A 22490-nucleotide genomic window follows, 5' to 3' on the forward strand; every position below is an offset into this window, starting at 1 on the left:
AATTATCCAAGTCATAGCCTCTTAATTTGCTCACCAGTATGGGGTGGGATACCGTATCAAAGGCCTCCCTGAAGCCTAAGTAAACAATATCTACCCCTACTCCTGTGTCCAGGTGTTTTGTAACCTGGCCGTAAAAAGAGACTAGATTAGTTGGGCATGATCTACCTGCTACTAACCCATGCTGGTTTCTCCTCAGCATAATATTTTCTGCTGGGCTCTCACACATGTGAGCCTTAATTATCTTTTCAAAGACTTTGCCAAGGATGGAGGTGAGACTGACTGGCCTGTAGTTGCTTGGATCCTCCTTCCTCCCCTTCTTGAAAATAGGGACCATATTGGCCCTTTTCCAGTTCTCCGGGACCTGGCCCATGCGCCACAAATGCTCAAATATTCTTGCCAGTGGCTATGCAATGACATCAGCCAGTGCCTTCAGTACGCTCAGATGGACCTCATCCGGGCCTGTGAACTTAAACGCATCCAGTCTTTCCAAGTGACTCTGCACTATCTCAGGGTCAATGCTTGGTTGTCTGGTGCCTTGCTGTTGTCTCTCTCTGATCCCATTGTAAGACTGGTCTTGCCCCTTGTTTAGGAACACTGAAGCAAAGAATTCACTGAGGAGTTCAGCCTTGTCCCCCCTGTCTGTCATCAATTGCTTTTGCCCGTTCAGTACTGGTTCTATACCTCCCTGGGCCTTCCTTTTACTCCCTATATATCTGAAAAAAAAATTTTTTGTTATCCTTAACTTGGGATGCCATCCTCAGCTCCATGGTAGCTTTGGCCTTCCTAACTGCCTCCCTACAACTGCGAGCTGAAGAGGCATACTCGTCTTCAGTAATTTCTCCCTGTTTCCACTGCTTATATGCCCCCTTTTTGCCCTTAGGCTGCTCTGGACTTCTCTGGTCAGCCAAGTAAGGCTCTTGGCCCCTTTTCCCCCACATCAGGATAGTCTCCCTCTGTGCCCGAAGGATCGCTTCCTTAAGGCACAGCCACCCTTCCTGGGCTCCCATCTCACCAAATCTCTTACTCTGCAGTGCGTCATTGACTAAACACCTGAGCTCGCTGAAGTCAGCCCTCCTAAAGTCTAGCACTTCCACCCTACTAGTTACCTTTCCCACTCTACGCCTTATGGTGAATTCTATTATTTGGTGGTCACTGTCCCCCAGATGACTGCTGATCTGTAGGTCCCCTACCATGTCATTCACCCGTTGCCAGTACCAAGTCCAGTAAGGCATTCCCCCTAGTGGGACCATGTACCTCATGCATCAGGTGGAGGTCCTGCACACAGGATAGGAACCTGCATGAACGGTGGGAATTTGCTCTCTGCGTCTCCCAGCAGATGTCAGGGGAATTTAGGTCCCCCATGTCTACCCTTCCCTAGTCTTTATGGTCTCCGAGAGCTGCTTCAAGAGTTCCAAATCTAGTTCTTCCCCTTGGTGTGGGGGTCTGTAGCAGACCCCTACAACCAAATCCCTTTCCCCTTGACCTCCATGTATCCTAACCCACAATCCTTCTACTTTCTTCTTCTCCAATTCCATTTTGAGAAGGGTCGATGTATAACGCTCCTTGACATTAGCACGCAACCCCTCCCTCTCTCCTCCCCACTCTGTCCTTTCTGTACAGCTTATAGCCCTCAATGTGTACCGACCGCCCAGTCGTGGGTGGAGTCCCACCAGGTCTCTGTTAACCCCACTAAGTCGTAAGTGTTCTGTGCAAGCAGGAGTGTTCATCCTGCTTGTTCCCCATGCTCCTAGCATTAGTGTATAGGCTGGCGCCTTTGTTGCTCCCCGGCTCTGATGCCCAATGGGCCCCTTATTGCTCACCTGCTTATTGCTTACCTGTGCTATACTGCTGGACGTCCCATGGATTGCAGGTTCTTGATGTTCTTCTGCCTCCCTGTCCCCCATCTGAGCTAGTTTAAAGCCTGACATGGTATAACTCTGGCTGATCTCCTTTCTAAAGAACCAGAGTTATACCTTCTTTCCCTAAAATCCCATATATCATCAGTGTAAGGCTACAATATTCAGACAGTTCAAAGCTCTTGTTATTGTCCATTCATAACAATTCTTTTCCTTCTGTGTTTGTGTATGTACATACTTTTCCTGAGTCTTAATGTGATGTGTGAAGAGAGCAAATGGCTCCTAATTCTGGCTAAAAAGAAAACATTTTATACCTGTAGGGGTGGGAAAAATCTGGAGTGGAAATTTTCAAGTAAGAGCTAAGTAAACTTCCTTTCAAAACCAACAAAACTATTGACATGACAAGTAAAGAAATAAATGCTTATGTCAGAGCTTACAGTACTATCGGATCATACATTAAACATCTGTACCTAGTCCTGGCTGGCATTCCTGAATAAAGAAATAGACCCCACAAATTGCTAGCTTCCAGAAAGAATATAAATCTTTTCCTGGTTCCAGATCAATGTCTTTTTGATCCAAATGGATGTTTGTCAACCTACAATCAAAATAGAGAAGGTTTAGTCATAATTTTACTACTATGGAAAAGATTTTGTAGCAAACTAAAACTTCATTGCAGCATCTTTTGCTGAAGAGTAAGTCAGAAATCTGGGCACTCTCTCCAGTGCTTTTCTGACCAAACTGAAGTGAGCCTCCTTTATGCATAAAATCTAATTCTCTGAATTCTGAGAGATAGTAATTGTGCCAGTGTCCCCCATCCAGTCAGTTTCTAGACCTGTTGGGAGTATGGTTCACACTCTAGTATCATTATCTTCTCTCTTGGATTTACTCCCAAAGATGAAGGGAAAATACTTCATCCAGACTTAACATGTCTGTATCTTGCAATGATGTCCAAACTATTTTAATAGAGAAAATGTCAAATAAATGTCAAGTAAAATGTCAAATAGAGACATTATTTGGACCTAACTGTACCATATGGCATCCTTTCCACTGGACATTATTCACCTTGCATTTTCTGCTATGATTAAAATCAGCTAGATTCTCCAAATTTTCTCTAGCAGCTGTATCTGCCTATCATCTACAAATTCAGAATCTGGCATAGTATTTTCACACTTTGCAGGTTTTAGGTTTTTTAACAGCTTTAAGTACATGTTTCCTTTCAAGTCAGGAAACCTTTTCCATTATGGGATCTTAATATGGTATTAGCATGTCTAATGGCCCCTGCATGTGAAGCAGTAGCCATTTGTTCTCATCCTTTTTCCACGGTGGTTAGATGAGAGAAATTCAAGCTTTAATGAGTAGTCCTCCATATATTATTTTCCCAGAGATAAGGATTTTCTTAGACCTCATCTAAGCTTTCTTACTAAAGTAGTTTTGATTTTTTTTATATATATAACTCAAATCATTCATTTATCTGTTTTCTTCCCCAAATCTCATTTCAGCCATCCTGAAAGAAAATGAAATGCTTTACGAAGTTCTGAGAATACTGCCTTTTTGTTTGTTTAGAGTTTCCTCAAGAGTACTCAGTTTTGTGCTAGAAGAGTAAAAAGGGAAGGAGTCTTTTCCCAGATGTCATCCAAATGGATAACAGAATTCATCAGTCTGTTACTGAGCAGCTAAACCTGATCCTTCCCTTTAGATAGAATCTCATTCTACCACAATTCAGCCTGCATCTGTAGCTTCCTTTAGACATTTGTATATTCCTCTAGGAATACACAAATCTCTGAGATCTGTAGCACTTCTCTTAAAGTTCAGTTCGTACTTTCATAAAACATTGCTATTGGGGACTGCTTCTGAAACTGCCTCTTTTTGCCAAGGTAGCCCTTACCTTAGAGGTATGGACAAATGTTCATGTGGAAAAGTTTCAAAAGGGGAGGGGGAGTTTCTGTTCCAAGCTGCACAACTCTAACTGCTTGGTAAAGGAGCCTGTATCCATATAAATTCTTAATCCAGGGTTAAAGTTGGGGTGATTTAATTCATTTGTGGTGTTACAGGCTTGTGTACACAAAGCATTTAGAGTGTAACAGCAGCTGATGGTTCCTGAGCAGCAGCAGCTCCCCCTCCCCTTTTGAAGCATGGTTGCTGTGTTGCTCAAGTCCAGTGTCTCGCCTGTTGGCACAAGGTTGCTGCTTTGGGAGTTACAAGTGCTGGAATACCAACAGCAAATCTTTTCCCAAAGAAAAAGCTATGGCTTACACTAACTTTAACAGTTTTTCCATGTTCGTTTCTAGTAAAACAGGTTTCACACAAATGATTTTAGCTTCTATAATACTCTGTAATGTATGAATATCTCAAAAATCATGTGAATGGAGGTGGGGGAGGGGCTTCCTTCTTGCAGCAAGCGCAGTGGGTTCATAGGGTAGTTCTTGGGCTGTATGACCAGTGCCACTTCAAGGGTTCCCCTCTTTTTATGCTACTGAATACAGCTTTTTGCAGTTACAGCAGCTAGCCAGTAGAGGGCACCAAAACCAGCAGTGTAGAGGAGGTGTGTCTCCAGTTCTCCTGGGCTAAGTACAGACAGTCAAAAAGCCCAAGCCTGAATTGATTCAATCTTTGCAGGTTAGTCTAAGCTGCGTAGATTGAACTGGTAAACAAGTGAACAGACATTCACTTTTGATTCTGGAAATGCAGCCACATGCCTGCAGTGGCCTAGGCTAGAAGCACACCTCCCCCCTGAACTGCAGCAGATAGCTTGGGCCAAAGCTAGCCTGTCCATCCCATGAGATTGGTTTTGCAGGGGAGGTGCAAAGCAACCTGGGATGCTGGGGGACTTGAATCTGGAGGCAGTCTGGGACAGAAGTTCAAAAAGCTGATTTAACCTGAATCAGTTAAGTCTGATACTACATCCATCCAGGTTTATCTTAAACTGGTTTCAGCCATTTTGAAAGTGGTTTATGCGCACTGAACTTCTGTTGTGTTACACATCTGAACTAGTTTCTTATCAGTTATGTGCAACTTCTGTCCCTAGCCCTGGAGCTTAGCAAGAAAGGAGCAGACCTGAGGTGCCTGTCCCTGAATATAGGGTGAGGTGCTCTACATCCCAAGAATTTGTCCAGTCCTTTGAGGAAAGGGGCATCAGTAGCTATTGAGTATGGGGTTTAGGGATACAGCCTCTGAACTAGAACTTCCTAGACCTTAAATGCTTGAGACTGCAAGTGAGAGAGGAACAGTGGAAAAAATCCTGGTCATATACCCGGTTCACCCTCCATTTCAGCATCCTCTATCTGCCACTGTAACACAGGATACTGGACAAGATTGACCTATGGTGGCCTGACTCAGTAAATGACAATTCTTACGTTCTTATGCATATATTCAGATAGGAGCTGGGGGGGAAGGAGAGGAAGGGATGCCTGAATTCCTATAGGGCTAATACTTCAGGGCCTTCCCTCCTGGTCTTGCTACCATGTTATAATCAAGAGGCATACTGCCATCTACATCAAGGCATTCATGGAATATTTGGCATTATTTGACCAGTCATTTAAATAGCTTGACAACCTTAGGATGAATTGTGAATCTTTGACTTAATTTACCTCTTGCTAACTCACTTATGTATCTGTTTTCATAATCTTCATTAAATTAGAGGAGTCAGGAAAGGTGTAGAACTAGAGCGCAAAAATACAAGACAGGTGTTAAAGTGCAAGAAAATATCCTTTATAAAGAAAAGTTACTTTTTGATGTAATGTAATAGCAAAGTAATTGTATGTTTTTAAAAAAACATAATTTTCTTGACAGATCCTTCCTACCATCCAGCAACATAAAACAGATGAAAATGGTAGGGCCAATCTTGGAGTTTTTAGTATTCATGCACCTAGGTAAGTAAGTACTCTTCTATGGCATTTAGTAACTAATTCCTTATGTCTGCTGAGAGGGAGAGTAGTGTTCATATTTTTGGGGGTGGGGGGAAGGAGTTCTTAATTAAGAAAAAATGAATGCATGCACATTTTAACTGCAGTATACTATAGTAGGGGACTAACAACTTTAACCATGTTAAATGTGCCTGCCTTTAGGTTAACCTTAACCAGCAGCCAGGCTTTTTAGGTTGGTAGTATTCTTAGAGGTAGTTAACCCCACAAAATGTTGTTTACTAGTATAGTAGTGGTAGTATAGTATTTTAAAAAAACATTATTTTCATAGCCCAGAGTAGGCCCTGAAGTGGAAATTTGTAATATATATATATATATATATATATATATATATATATATTTTTTTTATTTTAGGTAGGAAGCCTCACCTGCTTATCAGTAACTGCAGTTAGCTTTTTTTTTTCTCCTTATTATCTACAGTAGTTTTTTTTCTAATTTTCAAGGACATCAGTATTCCATACAGACTAACTTGTCTCCTTAAGAGCAGTGAGGTTTGATACGGTCAGGTCAAAGGACGTTAACTAATCAGATGCAATTCTCAATAAATTGAAAAAAGCCAACAGAGCTCCATGTTCTGTAAAAGCTTTTGGGGGTGGGATTTAGAAACCTGCTAATTGCTTTAACTCTTACAATGTTTATATCAGTAAGTTTGTCTGCATTTTTATCTTGGTGTTTTGATGTTTGAGTCATTAAGATTTTAAGTATGTACAATATTATAAGTAGACTACAAGGGTAAATTTGAAATCTTTACTGTAATGATTTATACTTGTTATACCTCCGCTCTCTCTCTTATAAAGTTAAATGGCATACTGAAACCTAATAGTCTCAATGTATATTGTTATGGGGAAAAGCCTGTATTTGGTCTTACTCTTGTGACTAGGAGGAACTGGGAGGTAGTATAGAGCAGTCTTCCTTCACGTGATGTTTTAAATAGCTTTCCTTATTCTCTACCCTCTTCTAGCCCTAATGAAATCAAAGTTGCCAGCAGTTCAGTTCTTGGAAAAGTAGGCTGAAAATTGGTGAATTTGGCAAAAACAACATAGCAAAAAGACACAAAAATTAGCAATAATGCAATTTTTTTTAACATGATATAGTTTAAAGTTGTGGGAATATTCTAAATTCTGGGCTTTTTGAGCTGTGATGTTTCTGACCTTGCATATATACTTGTGTTTTTTCTTTACTATAACTTTGTTATCAATAATAGAGATTTGAGAGGAAAAAATGCATTGAAAGGGAAGCAAGTTATTGTAGAGCATATTATTTCCTTGATCACAATGCACTGATTTTTTTTCTCTAAAAGTGCTACTGACATACTGTATATTATTTAGCTCAGTTTTTAACTGCTTGTTATATGATTACTGTATACAGGGGAGAACATTCTTTACACCTTAAAGCCTCATACAGCAAGGGCATATTAAATTGCCCTGTAATCAAGATAAATGTCCTGCCTGACCCTGAGAAACCTGTATGCTTGAATGTTAAGTATGACAAAACTGCTTCTTTTGTAGCAGGAAGTACCTTCCCTGGTAAGTAAAAGTTTTTTGTGGGATTTTTTTTTCCTTTATTTTTTTCTTAAATGTTGGAAACCAGCCATTCAAATACAGCTTTTCACCACTGAAAAAAACCTTATTTTTATGATGATTTATCTTGTTGATTTTTTCAATACTTTTATCCCACATTATATCATATCTGGCTGGTTCCATGGACTGTTCTTGGAAGAATCACACTCACACAAGAGCCTGTGATACAAGTCAGCGTGATAGAACCAGTTCTACTGGGATTCAGAGAAAAGAACTTCTATTCCCCTTAATTTATTATTCCGAGTTTGGTGACCTTTACTGGGTTCTGGACAACTAAACGTATTTATTTCCTTCACCAGCTGTCTCATGGTAACTCTTTCCAGTCCATATTCTCATTAGATCCTGTGGTTTGGGTGACCTGCCTCAACTTACAGGACACATGCATTCAGCACAGAAGATTTCCTAGTGGCAAACACTTTAATTAGTCAAATTAATGGAATTCAGGCTCCCCTAGCAGATCTCCTCTTCCCATTTTTCATGCTGCTGCTGTGACACTTAGACCATGTGCCAAATTCATCCTAGGAATGGGATCTGACTGTTAATCCATACATCCATTTATATAACCTTTGTCCATGAGTAGGAGAAATGAAACTATGCATGTAAAAAGGATGCTTTTATATTTGCTTAATAGAATGTTACACATATACAAGTCACCAAACTGCTTATAACCTATGGTAGAAAATCTAAGGGAAATACAGAATCGGCTTTAAAATTTTCAAATGCATTTCTGATTTCATTAGAACACTGTATAATGTTAATTACGTGATGCTTTCGTCAGTATCATTCTTCATCTGCTCTGATCCTGAAGAAAATCTGGAAGAGTTCAGCAAATGACTGAACACTAATTGAAGCATGAAATCATTATAATCCCCAGGCCTTTTGTCATGGCCTTCAATACAGGCCAGTTTTCCTATTGCAAAGAAAGGAGTTTGGTGAATTCTTAAAAACCTGAGCTAAATAAATTAGCCTTAATTTATAGACCAAAGAAATATTGAGCAACCGTTTCTAAAAGGACAGATGATAACAGTCATTACCATTAAGGAAAAGATTCAACAAGGTCTTGATTGGCTATACATATTCCAGTGTTAATTTTCATCAGTATTGGAGTTCTTTCAAATAATCTTCATATCTCAAACACAGTCATATCTGATTATATTTTGAAGGGTGATATTTTTGTCAAATGGCAAGTGCTATATATAATGTTTTAAAAATAGAATATAAAAGCATATAATAGAAAGTAAGCCTCAATCATAGTATTTTTTATCTGATATTGTGATGAAGGCTTATTTTAATTGTTTACATTTTATACTTCTATGGTATTTGGTTTCAGACCTGTTATATAGCTAATTGCTTCTTCCAGGCTAATAGGGGACACTTGAGGGTGAGGCAGGGCAAAGAGCAGGTTCTGGAAGGGGGACTAGCTTCTTTCTGTCACTATTCCTGATTGGCCTGGGTGTGGGAGTGCTGGTGAAGCCCCAGAACCACTCCTCTCACCTGGTAAGCAGAGGGGTTTTAAGGAGTGGCTATACATGGTATGGAGCGTGGTTGGGGAGGGGAAGGGGGAAGCCGTCCTCTTTCCTGCTTCTCTTACCTATTTTTCCACCGTCCCCTTGTGTCCCTTGCTGGCTTGGAACAGGTGCTGGTAGGAAAAACCTACCACTAGCTGCTGTCCCCAACTGAGCCCAGAAATCCATGCAGCCAGTTACTGTGGCCCTCAGCTACAGCAGGGCTGGAATGGCTCTGGAGTTTCCCTTATGCCTGCATTAGCTGGCACCAATAGCAGCGATGGTGGGTGGATTTCATTGTTCTTCATCTGATCTGGGCCAGAGGGGACTATGGCGAGGTAGCAGGTCCTGGAAGAGGAAAACCACCCACCACCAGTGCTGCCCCCTACCAAGCCTGGCAACCTGTGAAGCTGCTTCCTATGGCTTTGGGGCTCCCCCCTACCCCCCAACACACACACACACACACTCTCTCTCTCTCTCTCTGCCTGAGTCAGGTGAGGAGAGCAGTGACAACAGGTGGGTCCCTGCTTCCTGTGTCTGCTCCCTGCGCAGCCCCCTGATGTCAGTCATCAGCCTGGGTGCTCCAGCTCCAAATAAAGGCTATGCAGAATGCCAAGCTTGGATAGAGTTGATGGCAGCAGCAGGAGGGTACAACTGCACCATTGCCCCTCCACACCCATCTACTCCTGTTTGCTGTAGGTCAAGTTCCTAATCCTTTTGGAGGTAGAGGTGTTTTGTTATTGATCTGTGAATGGTAGCATGGCTTTTTTATGTAAACATTTGAATTATGTTCAGATTAAACTACAAGGAGTTTAAAGGTGCCTGAATATGTAGATTGATCATGCATTATAATTGGCTGGCTCCTACACAATAGATAGCAAAAAGTTTCCTCTTAAATAAAGTTCTTTTTCTATGTCAGGGTCTGTTTTAAAGGTCAGTTAGACTTCCATGCCACAACTTAAATATATCCTAAATCCTCATTTATTTTCATTTTGTCATCTATCTAGAAATAAAAAATTGTGTAGACACAAGGACAATAACTGCATTATTTTATGCACACTGTTCTTGAAGAAAAATAATGCTTTCTTTGATCTATTTTTCAGATTTTATGGTTAGTATTATTTCTGAAGATGGCAACATCATTAAAAATATTAACCCAGCACGGGTTTCTATGAAAATGTGGGAAGGACAGAACAGTGGAACTAGAGCATCAGCTAATGTAAGTGATCTAAAAGTATTATCACGCAATCATCCTGCAGATATAGGACAAGGCATTTCCACAGAAGGGCATTCTTTAGTTTTCATAAGCAAAATTTCCTTTTCTGGATTGTAAGTATCAAGTGAATAGATTTAATTCATTCACTTTAATGTATTAAATTTAATTAATTTGATCAAATTATGCCAAGGTCAGATTCTAGCCTGTTAATTTAACAAAAGTAAGCTGACAGTCTGTTATCATTTCAGTATTTCATTGGAAAATATCACTGGTAGGTGTTGTAGGGCTTAGGCTCCCGCTTGACCAATGCCTTGCCCCCCAACAATTTCAGGGTAAGACCCCTGGTTTGCACCACCTGCATTATCCGATTGATGCTCTTGCTCACTTGCCACGACTTTGATGTTCTTCTTGGGGGTTGGTTTCCTGCAGGTGGTCCATGGGTTGTGAGCCTGGGCATCTTTATGGGGTTCCAACTTCCCCTTTACCCCCACTTCTCTCCCCACAGACTTAACTGCTGGGGAGTGGGGGGTGGCAGCACAGGGTAGACCTTGGGTTCCTTTTAACTTCTAAATGAGTTTGTCTCTGTGTGCCTGTACACAAGCAGGGAGACTTTTCCAATCCGCTGGAATTCTAAAATGTCATTGTTTTTAAATTTTATATTGTACTATATAGAGTAGTATGACTGTCATAATTTAAAACTGCAATTGGCAAAATAAATTAAATGTCCCCAGTGATATATTATGCACATTTACTTTCCTTGTAATTCATAGCGTTGTAATTTGTTGATACCCTATATCAGGAGAGGGCAAAATGCGACCTGCAGGCCGGATGTGGCCCACCAGGACATTCTATCCGGCCTGGGGGGCCCCTAAAAAATTTAGAAAATTAATATTAATCTGCCCCTGGCTGCCTGTCATGTGGCCCTTAATGGCTTGCCAAAACTCAGTAAGCGACCCTCCACCCAAAATAATTGCCTGCCCTGCCCTATATCATCAGTGTGAAAGAGGCAGAGGCCTTGATCTGCCTTGCCCCTACCCCCACAGACTTACTTGCTGGGGAGGTTTGCCAACAAATAATTTTTTCTCTTTCTGCCTCAACTTCTGTAATTTTTCTGGTATTGTTGGTGATGGAATTTTGTTCAGTTTTTAAGTATATCCCTCATCTCTGGGTCGCAAGGGTTAAAAATATTAAAATGGCTTCTGTATCGTGTTCTTTAATGGCGCTGTTCTATGCGGTTGCTATTCAGTTCAGTTTTCTCAATTCAAAAAATGCTTTAATATTTTTAAATGTTATTTTATAACATATAATATTTTGAGACTGCTTAGTAAGGCTTAACATGCTATTTAAAAATAATAGGTAAGTTAATATTTCAAGTATGTTGTATGTAATTTCTTTTACATCATTCTTCTCAGGCTACATCATTTGCCTGTAGCAAAGTCAAGGATGACAAAGATGAAGGCTTCTTTTACTTCAGGTACAGCAAAACTTACTTCATAGTTTCTGGTTTTACTTACTTATTCGGAGTTTATGCTTCCAAATAGAACAAGTATTAATAACGTAACTGTTGCTTTAATGTTGATCATTAATATCAAAAGAGTTGCCTTGTTCAAGGGTATGGCATGACAAAACAGAAATGTAGTGGTATCCTTCATGCACTCTTCTGACTATCAGATGCATCTCCTGGATTGTGAAGTGTACAGTAATGTGCTAAGATGCTTTTAGTCATTCCTAAGGACACATCCAATTAGTAGTGATGGGGAACTGTACCTTCAGTACTGGACCCCTTAGCTGTGAAGACCCACAAGTAAATTCTTTTTCAGTTTTTATATGCAGCCACTAGATGATTGGCCTGATGACATGGTCTCGTGCTAGCAAGCTGCAGATGATGCAAAGTTCTCCCAACCCTTCAGCATGTATAACCACACCAGTACTACCAACATGAATATGTTTGGGGAAAAAATCAGCTCATCAATAAAGAGCAGCTGATAGAAGCTGAGCCTGAGTAAGACAGGGAAGATGCCGATGATCAGAGGAAAACAATAAATAGTTTACAGTTGTTAGTAGAAATCACATATATACAGTTCAATTTAGCATGTAGTTCAGGAGTACATTTTGATTCCTTTCCACCAAACTCTCACATAGCAGCATCTATGAATAAGTTTTTTGATCGGCTGCAGTTGACTGGGAAACTCTGTCCCATCCTGATCGACCATTGATGTTGTTTCAGTTATTCACATCATCTTCACTTCTCAATGAGATTACATCAGTGCAGCATACTTAGATATGAAGCCTTAAGCACTTAAGAAAATCTAGCGCATGTGGAACTTTTTAACATCCCAGGACACTGGAAGTACATCAGACCTGTCCTAAACACCAGATCCCCACTGGATTTTCAGTTGGGTTCCAGACAGTTCCCTCTAAGCTGCGTGGCCACACAGGCATGCTCATGCCACGCTGCCATGCACTCCTGAGCAACCATGCAGCTTAGAGGGACTGCTGGTTCTAGGTCTTAATGTTTGTCTTCAAGGTATTCTAGAGTCTAAACCCAGGATATAAAAGGCTTTCTAAAGGCTCACTGTGAAAACTGACTGATGGCTACCATCCTTTTATACAATATGATTTTGTAGAATAAGGGTAAAGCCTGACTGTGTGGGGAAATAAGCTCTTTGGAAAGTACTGTCAGAGACTCTGGAAAGAACTCCCTAAAACCTAAGCACCCTCTCAAATCTCACCACCACCTATGTCAGGTGAAAGTTGCTGTGTCTAACAAATACATAGCAACAGGAATATTCAAAAAGGCTTTAAAATTTCACCCAAACAAGACTGCTTTGTATATGCTTTTTTCCCCTAGGGGAGAAGAGGAGCAAACAAACAAGTGATCGCGTAAAATCATATTGGTTTAAAGCACTCTTGGACACCCATGAAATACTATGGTGATGCATGTGGTATAAGAACCCATAGAAAAGAATAGACATTTGTCACCTTGAGATTAGTACCGGTGTTTTAGTAATAATTTGCCAATCCCCAGGAACTTTTAGGTTCACCTATATTGAAGCTAGAATACCCCTAATTTGGAGGGAGGTTTAAGTAAATAGACAGTGGAAGTTTCATTTTAGTTGCCCATTTCATTTTAGTCTACTGGATAAAGCCAGACACTGTTTACAATTAAACTGAAAAAGGATCTCAACAGTGCGACAACTTCACTGTCCATGAATTGTTTCGCCTCCTGCCCTTTCCATAGTTTCCCACTTATTTGATGTCAGGATTAAAAGGGAATCTATTAAGGCGATAACTAGCAACAGTGGAAGGTACCCGTTTCTTTGTTGCTGGTTTTATCAACTTCTGAGGAAATGGCAAAGATCAGTATTCAACTACAATACCCCCTTCTTCTGTTGCTGGAAAGTGTTTCTCTGGGGCGCTGACCTGTACAATGGCCTCCCAGGCTCTCCCTTTCTCCCACAGAAACATGTCCACGCAAATGAAGCAACATTCCACTCTTCATACATACTCTTTCTGTTAATTCAATTTGCATCCCATTATTAAAAAGGATTGTGTCTTTGTCATATGCAGTCATATGACAGCACCTTCAATTGCTCAGACCTCATGCTGTAGTGTGAAAAATAATTCTGGTACACTACTCCAGAGAGGCTACATGAGAAGTGAAAAGAGGGAATAATCCAAAAAAGTGTGTGTGTGTGTGTCTATTATAGCTAATTAAAATGTTAAGTCATTCTAATATTAAGTAATACTTTTAGGAAAAGTTATCAATTATACTTCAAATGCTGATTGAATAGTATTATGTTTGTGACGTGTGTTAATAAAACCAGGGAAATTCAGTGCTACACATTTGTTGAGAGGTAGAAAGGGACTGCTTTGTCCATTGTGCTTTTCCATTTTTTTATTATTTAAAAAATAAAAGCAGAATGTAATATGTTCCACAGAGATTCTTCCTCAGCCAAATTACCAATATCCATTTTAGCAGCTGGTTCTTTATGGGGTTCTTATAGTCTAAAAGGTTTCAACATTTTACAGGATGTGAAGTACAGAATTATATAAGATCTGAATTGCTCACTATTTTTATAATCTTAGTATTAATGTTCTCTATTTTAACTTAGGGATAAAATGGTTCCAGAGAGAGTGGGGAATTACAGCATCCAGTTTGGTTTTGCGCTAGATAAGACAAATATACTCAACAGTGAACAGGTGATTAATTACATAATTAAGCACATATAGTAGGAAATAATGTGTGTGAATTATTTATATTAACTAATAGATGGAGAGATTTAACCAAAACCTTGTTACAATTTTTGTGTTTTGGAGAAGCAGTAATTTTGTTTTTATAGTAAAAAACTACAGAGTTAATTATCAAAGCTTGTTTTTTTAACTAACAAGTTGTAATCTGGATTGACTGTGTACATTTTTGGTGTATTGTGGTTTAAAAAATACCTTGCTTATGCTTTTCTTTAAAAGATGACTTCCAATTTCTTTAAATTGCATAATTTATAAAATAGTATAGATGTGCATTATGGCTTTGTAAATTATAAGACTTTGAATATAATTTAGCTTATACATTATATTTATTTATTTATTGTTGAGCAAGTTGCATGTTATAGATGAAAAGTATATACTATGTTGTTCCCCTTTATTTCTTAAGATAATAATTGAAGTGGTACCTAATGACCCAGTGCGATTGCTACCTGAACCTCCACCAGCTACTCCGGCAGTGTCTAATGTTCAAGCTGTTGCCAGCCGGACTCTGGTCAAGAATTTATGCCTTCATATAATGGTAATCGTGCTTTGCTACAAAGTTTACTTGGTGCAATAAATTATTATAAAAGTGATGTACTTTACTTGTAAAATATTATCATTAGATTTAGCTTGCCAAGTGAAATAAGTAGAACAAAATACTTTGTACAGATGATTAAGTTTATTAAAAACTTTTTTTTCCCCAAAAAATTATATGTCAATTAGGGAGTAAAAATTTAAATTAAGGTGTTCTGTGAAGGTCTGAGTCTTTATTTGAGATGATTAGAGAACCTCATTTATAAGATAGGAATCCTAGTTTCTCATCCTGACAGCAGCTTTAAAAATGACTCTGGTGTTTCGATTTTCTTTTTGGATAGTTCAAGTTTTCTAAGGATGTCCACCTTTCCTTCAAAGTACAAAAGAAGGCTTGATCATCACAGTAGTCACAGGAGGTGAGCTCTGCCACAACTGCTCCTATTTCACAATGCTTGTCCCCAGCTCCAAGACAGTTTTGCAAAGACTCAAAAGAATGGATCAATCCTTTTCAAAATTTTGCAAAAGCCAGATAGTGCTTGTGGATCAGGGAATCAAAAGATAAATCAAAACGTCTTCCTGATTCTAGAGAGGAAACTATAAAAGTGGAAGAGCAAGGATTCTAGCCCTCTTTCTTAACAGGTTTAGTAATGTTTGTTTGCAATTCTGACTCTTAGTTTCAGTATTTAGAATAACAAGGGTGGTCAAAATTGTCACAGAACACTGACTTTTTTGGGGGTTGCGCACTATTTACTGCACAGATTGGTGGCGTTCTTCTTTCATTAAAGGATTTTATTCCATTCTCTACTCATTGGCTGTATATTAGTTCCAAGGAAGAAACAGACCCCAAAGCTTCTCCAAGCAGTGAAGCTTTACCTCTTTATAACTTTCCGAGAATATCTAATACTCCTAAGTAATCATCATAAGCAAGGGGTATTTTATTAAATTCTAGTCCCTTCTTACCATGGTGCTTCCTGTCCCCACCCTGTTCAGGGACTGACTTCTCTCATGAAAAGCTGCTTGAACAGATGTTTCAAACAAAAGGTTAGAGCAACACAATCTTAAACACTGGAAGACATGCCTCTGCTTTTCAATCCCAAAGAAGAAATGGAAGTTGGTATGTAATTCTAGGCTTGATTACATGCAGATAGCTTAATTTCAAGTTTATGATGTTAACCCTAGCTTCAGTCACCTGCTTGTTAATCCTCAAGCATGGCTCACAACTCCTTTTTTTTTTGTAGTTCTTATTTTACTCTGTCACTGAAAACTCGACAGGGAAAATACTTCTTACTCGTCACTGGGGACACACTACTGTTCAAGATGCACCTATAGCTGGATGATTGACTCATCTATTGGAACGCTTTCCTGCAAATAACCAACTTTGTTCATCTGATCCTAGGGCTCTTTACCTCATTGGGGCTTGTGACCAGCAGAGAAAATTTCACAATTCTGCTACCAGTATATAAACTGAAGATACATTAGTCTCAAGGTTAACAAGAGCTTATCAACTATGAGAGTTGCCAGACCATGATATAGTTCATCAACCATTTTTTGGCTTCTCCAGAAACATCTGCACAGCATATGTCAGACTCCTCATGTGGCTTCTTGCACTATATCAAACAACATACTATATTTCCCCAAGGGAAAGGGTATTGAAATTGTCCTAATCCATCTAGAAAGCATCACCTTGATTTGAAAATACCATGTGAAGTCTTCTTTAGATCTATAGATGGACCAACTTCATGTTTGCAATGGAATACTTTTTTTTTATATACCACTACATACCAAATTGCTGATAGATTCCTGTACTTTAGGATGCAAAACTTATCTAGACTATCTTTATAAAGAAGTCTTCTGCTTCCCTCATCTTTACCTTATACATTTCAGAACTCTAGCCTGCATGGCGTTTTTATTCTAGCTAGGTAGCAGCAGTCCAAGCAAGGATAGAAAACATCACAGCCATCCCCTACATCTGTAGTCAACAGTGTAGTCACTTCCACTGTTGCTAAAAAGTTGGGCATCTCAGAAGCGAGTTCATGCATCATCAAATGGTATTCGCGTTAGTGGCTCTGTATCTTCTAGGCTTGCAAAAAATTCTTAATGGATCAGCTATCATATAATTTTCAGAGGTCAAACGAAAACTCAAATTTTACAAAAGAAATTAAATGCAAAAATCTAGAACTCTTGTTTCCAAAATGATACCTTTTATTAGACCAACTGAGAAATTGCAAAAAAATACATTTTTCTGAAAGCTTTTGGGCATATGTGCCCTTTATCAGGCTCATGGAAAGTTCAAGGTGCTAAAAAGTCCTAATATGTAGGAAATTAAACTTCATTTTTGCACAAAGGAAGCAGAAGCTGGAAAACTGTCCCCCTGGGTCCATGAGAGTCTCTTTGTGAACTTGCTCTTTGTTGTGTAGATCAAGCAGGTTTTCTTCCCTGGTAGTGTCAGATGGCAGGGAGGTGTAGTAATCTTTCTTGTTCAGCAATTAAGTTTATAATCCAAAATTGGCTAAAATTCGGCATCTTCCATGTTTCAGGGATGTATGTGGTAGCCTTGTTGGTCTGAGCCAAAAAGAAATGCAAGAAAATTACAAATTTTAGAAACAATAATACCCAAAACTAGACCTATTTTGGGGTATTCTTGCTTTAGAAAAAAGAACAATAAAGACATTGTGTTCTGCTCCAGACGGGATATAAGGCTAGGCTTCTTCTTGGATACAGTCCTCCTCTTAAGACAGCCAAGGCTCACAAGCCCACCTGCTGATATTGTTAAAATTGAGAATCCTGAGTAAATTCATCCCAGATCAGATGCCACTTTTGGTAGATATGCATTTCAGTTTTTAAGTTGCACCTTGCTCCTAACATTCAGGTCTGGAAGTTGGGTCCATGGTAGACAGTCTTTTGAAGAAGAAAAAAAACAATTTCAGTAACTCTGTTTTTTACATATGTGGTACACAGATTCTGTAACCAAGCCCTATTGCTGCACCTCTTCCCTGTTGCTGCACCTCTGTAGGTGTAAGGTTCAGTGTTGCCAAAAACAGTGAGCTGCATTTTATGTCCGTGAGTGAGAGGCATAAGGGTATGAAGACTAGGTACAGACCTTCAAAAAGCCCAAGGCAGAATTGTTCTAGGTTACGCAAATTTTTGTAAGCAGTTTAGATCGGTAGCAAGCAAAACACATTTGCCCTTTGGTGGGAGAGGGGTGCAAATCTTAGACTCGGTTCTGCCATTTTTAAACAAACCTGTGTGTGCTGAACTTTGGTTCTGTTACGGGTATTGACTGGTGTCAGATCATTTATACCACTAAAAGTGTAGTATCTGTACCTGGCCCAAAAGTGCAGCTCCGTAGATGCTGCCAGCCCAAAATAATTTAATTTCACGTGCATGAGGTGTTAAACCAGTAATTCATGTGGACAGCACATATCAAAGGATCATACTTACTATAGGGTGAGTAACATTTTTAATTCTTTGCAGCTGAATAGATTTCTGATGTTAATGTGGTATTCAGCCACTGTTAAAATCTATAATGCTAACTATTAGAACTCACCCCAGCAGAAAAACATGGGGGTGCGGCAGAACACACTATAGCATCGATGGAATACTTAGGCAAGCAAAGAATTGGCTATGTAATTCTCCATCTTCCATCATTAGTGTCCTTTTCAGACACGCTGGCCTTGTTCCATGGCCTTGCAAATTGGCTTCACAAAAGAAAGAAACTTGGTGGCATGGGATCTGAATATATTACTTGTGTAATTGTTTTTACTTCCACATGACAGTCCTGGAACTGAGTGGTTAAACAACATGTAGGCAATCCTGTCACAGGTTTACAAGCCCATTACCAGTCCCTTGTTCAAAGAAAAGCTTTCTCAAAGATTGATGCTAATTAGAAAATAGCATAGAGAGAAAACTGCTGTTTGTACACCTGTCTCTCCAGGGACTGCTGTGTCAACCTAGAAATTTACATAACAAAACTCACGCCATGGTGCACCTTAAGAAGCCTCACCATTTGCTTAGATGCTAAGAAAAGACTGTGTGTAACAGTGCCATCTAGTGATGTCTGTCATAATTTTTAGCATTGTTTAGTGCAATTTTTATCATGAGCTACACAGAAATTCTTTTTTGTCTTTTTAATTAAGGATGAATACAACAATCGTACAGGAGACTATTTGGCTGGCAAGATAATAGCTAAAATTGAGTGTCCTAATGAAGACGATACAGAGATCCCTCTGTTTCAAGGGAAAGTTAGTACAGTAGAATTTCCATTTCATTATGGATCTGCTGAAATTGTAGTAAGTATACTAATCTCAAAAAATGGTTTTATAGGTGATTAATATAAATATAAAGTATTTATACTTATAAATTATATAAAGTAATATAATAACTTTTCTCTGATGTTAATGATATCTTTAGTTTTGAATAGAACTTCTTTGTTATAGAATTTAAAGCCTGAAAGGACTGTTAAATCATCTGACTAATCAGCTACTAATCTGTATCTCACAGGCCACTAATGTCATCTATTTGTGGGTTTGGAAAAGTTATTGGGTTCTCCTTGAAACATGGCAATGGAATTTGTGAATAGATCATACACTAAATATATTATCATCTCAGACTTATAATTGTTTTTGTTTTAAGCAATATTTTTTTTTGTTTGTATTACCAAAGCATCTCGATCCTACTGAACAAGGGCCAGTACAAAGATGGAATAAAAACAAGTTACAGTCTGTAAGACTACAAATAGGGAAGTGTGAGAGAGCACAAGTATATAGCAATACAAAGTACTTGACTTGATAGGTCATAGTGCTAGCATGACAGCAGAGGGACTTTGTCTTGTATTTAAAAGTTTGTACTCTGAGGAAAAGCAGCCGTCATCATGGAGTGGCCCATGTCTGAAGGAAAATATGATGTAGTTTCTCAGAGTAGGCTCTGGAGGCAGCAATAAGTAACTTTGAGTGTGTCTACACACGTGCTTTAATGCACAGTAGCCTATTTTACTGTGCATTAAAGCATCGCTTAAAAAATACAGTTACACTAATGCACAGTAAAATAGGCTACTGCACATTTAAGCATCACTTAAAAAACATGCTCTTTTGGTACTGCGCATTAGGGCAGCCTAATGCGCATTTATTTAGTACCTCACATTGGAGGTACTAAATTTAATGCACCTTAGGAAAGGCACATTAATGCAAATATAGATGTGCCCTTTCTGTCTCTGAGCTCCAGCAGCTGGCCTTTAAGAGCAAATTTGGCATGCCCATGCCTAGTTTTCGTGCCTTAGAAGCAAAACTGACAACTTACAGTTTTCTTCACCTTATCGTCTCTTACATTTTGTCTTGTTTTCTGTTCCATTTACACATCCTTGTATTTCCTTTCTCCTGCTATTTTCACACTCCTCATGAGATTCTGCTGTTTTTGACAGTGGCTCCTGTTCCCCTCCCCAGTTCCCTTTCCACCCCCCACCTTCATCTGCTGAGCAGGTTGTTACGTACTTCACTAACAACCTGTTCTAGTAACTCCTATATCCTTCCCCTTTCAGTATTTCAAGTAATCAGCCCTGGCTATAGCAGCTGAGAGCTCACAGCGGTATGTAACTTTATGTATGTGAATAGACCTATTGAATTAAATTTAATTAAATTGGAGTTGTGCCTATTATATATGAATTTAATTATTAGTTGAGAAATGAATTGGCTATACATGCATTTAAAACTCCACAGAAGAAATTTAGCGATACTTTTATTTTTGAGGAGTGTTCCAGAAATATTATTTCGTGAAAGTGATAATCACATGTCTATCAATCATTTGAAATTCATCAATATTAAAAGTGTTCTTGAAGAAATGTGGGGTTCTAACAGTGGTTATAAATGGAATGGTGGGTCTTTTTCTTTTTTGTCTAGTATAGAAATCTCATACATGTTAGCAGTGGAATCGTCGTGAAATGTATTGTGACCAGGACTCATTAAGACTGGAAAAGATTCTATGTATAATTCCTTTAAGGTTTACTTATACTGATTTTAGTTGTATGCCTCTATAAGAAATTATGAATAAATGGGACATTCTTAAAATATAATAGTGCTTGGAAAATGGTTGATTTTCAATTTAGAGAAAATGGTTTTTAATTTTTAAATGATTTATGTACCTGTCAGAAAACCATGTTCATTCACATGGGAAATATTGTCTGCTTCCACGGTAACAGCAGTAACTTTAACTTAGCACTGGGAGTTAAGTGTTTTCCTCATTTCTGTTCATACATTTGATCCTGTGCTTAATTACTTTGTTTATATTGTTTTCAAATGATACACAGATATTCTGATACTTCTAAGCCAGTCTTATTTGTGGGGAAATTCAAACTATAATTTTTCAGAATTTTTCTTCTCACAAATAGAACATATTAAAAATTACAACACTATACTAAAAGGTTACACTGGTACTTTAGTTCTTAAACTTATGTTGCAAGTTTTAATAAACTTCCATTAAGATTTTTTTTTTTAATTTGAATAACATTAAATTACTGATACATTTCAAAGCCAATATTTAAAAATATACCCATGTTTCATAAATACAACTCCGTTGAGCTTGTAAAACTGAATCTAAAAATATTTCTAAATTTTCTTTAACGTTGGGGATATGTGTATAATGATGTAATGTAATATATATTTTTCCCCCATAGAATCTAGTGTTGGCAGAAAATAGCCCAGGAAGAGATAGCACTGAATATATTCTTGCATTTGAACCAGACCTGCCAGGTTTGGAAAAACCTTTGGAACCGTATCGTCTGTCCTTTATGTTTTACAATAGTGAGTTTCATAAGTAACTTAAGTCTTTATTTTGTTCTGTCAAACCTAAAGATTTATTTCCATTTTTAAAACAAAAAATCCATAATGCTCATTTAATAATCCTACCCATCATGTTTGGTAACTTTTTAATGTATACGTTGATAGTATTTAGTTGTTACTGGGTTTAACAAAATTACTTTTTTATTTAGATTTTAAGAAGCAGCAGCAAATGGCAACACTTACAAGAGAGAGAGACCAGCTATCTCAGTCAATACTTGCATACAGGAGTTTATTTGAAACCAGCAACCAGCTTGTTACTGAAATGAAATGTAAGTCATTTCACTTACATAAATAACTTAAGGCATAAAATGTTTTTATTATGATTTTGATAGCAAAAAGATAATAAATATCAACAATGAAAAATGAAACAAATTAAACAGTTCATTTTTATTGTAGGGAATGTAATTTCTACTGGGAGAGAAACATTGGGTTATTTGAGCAGTTTTATATATAAAACATCTGGCCATTCTGTTGATTTGAGGAAAAATTTCTTAAGCCAGAATTATCAAAAGAGCATGCCTAAAGTTAAGCACTTCAGCCAATGACCTGTTTTTCACAGGAGTGAAAATGAACATTTCTATTTCGTTACAAGTGGAGTAGAACGATGGCACCCATTGGCTGGATCAGTAGTGTGGGGTCAGTCTGCAGACTGGATCCCACACAGTATCATTCGATGGATTTAGTTCAGCATATTGGATTGATCCTGTGTGTCAGGATCCAGTTTTGTGGCCATGTTTTATGACCCACAGAGCTCCCCTGGGTCCAGAAATTTGGCATCTGGGGAGCAGAAATTGATGCTGA

General features: G+C 38.5%; 1 protein-coding gene across 1 annotated transcript in view; it reads left to right on the forward strand.

Annotated features, from left to right (window-relative positions):
* SMCHD1 (structural maintenance of chromosomes flexible hinge domain containing 1) overlaps positions 1-22490 on the forward strand; it is a 131470-nt gene that overhangs the window by 93768 nt on the left and 15212 nt on the right. Inside the window, exons 31-39 of the mRNA XM_006269521.4 lie at positions 5646-5725; positions 7145-7302; positions 9965-10080; positions 11490-11551; positions 14193-14280; positions 14732-14863; positions 18996-19148; positions 21524-21650; positions 21839-21958. Of these exons, the coding sequence (XP_006269583.2) occupies positions 5646-5725; positions 7145-7302; positions 9965-10080; positions 11490-11551; positions 14193-14280; positions 14732-14863; positions 18996-19148; positions 21524-21650; positions 21839-21958 (1036 nt within the window). The remainder of the gene's footprint in view (positions 1-5645; positions 5726-7144; positions 7303-9964; positions 10081-11489; positions 11552-14192; positions 14281-14731; positions 14864-18995; positions 19149-21523; positions 21651-21838; positions 21959-22490) is intronic.

This window comes from Alligator mississippiensis, chromosome 3, assembly GCF_030867095.1.
Source record: "Alligator mississippiensis isolate rAllMis1 chromosome 3, rAllMis1, whole genome shotgun sequence".
NCBI classification, from domain to species: Eukaryota; Metazoa; Chordata; order Crocodylia; family Alligatoridae; genus Alligator; species Alligator mississippiensis.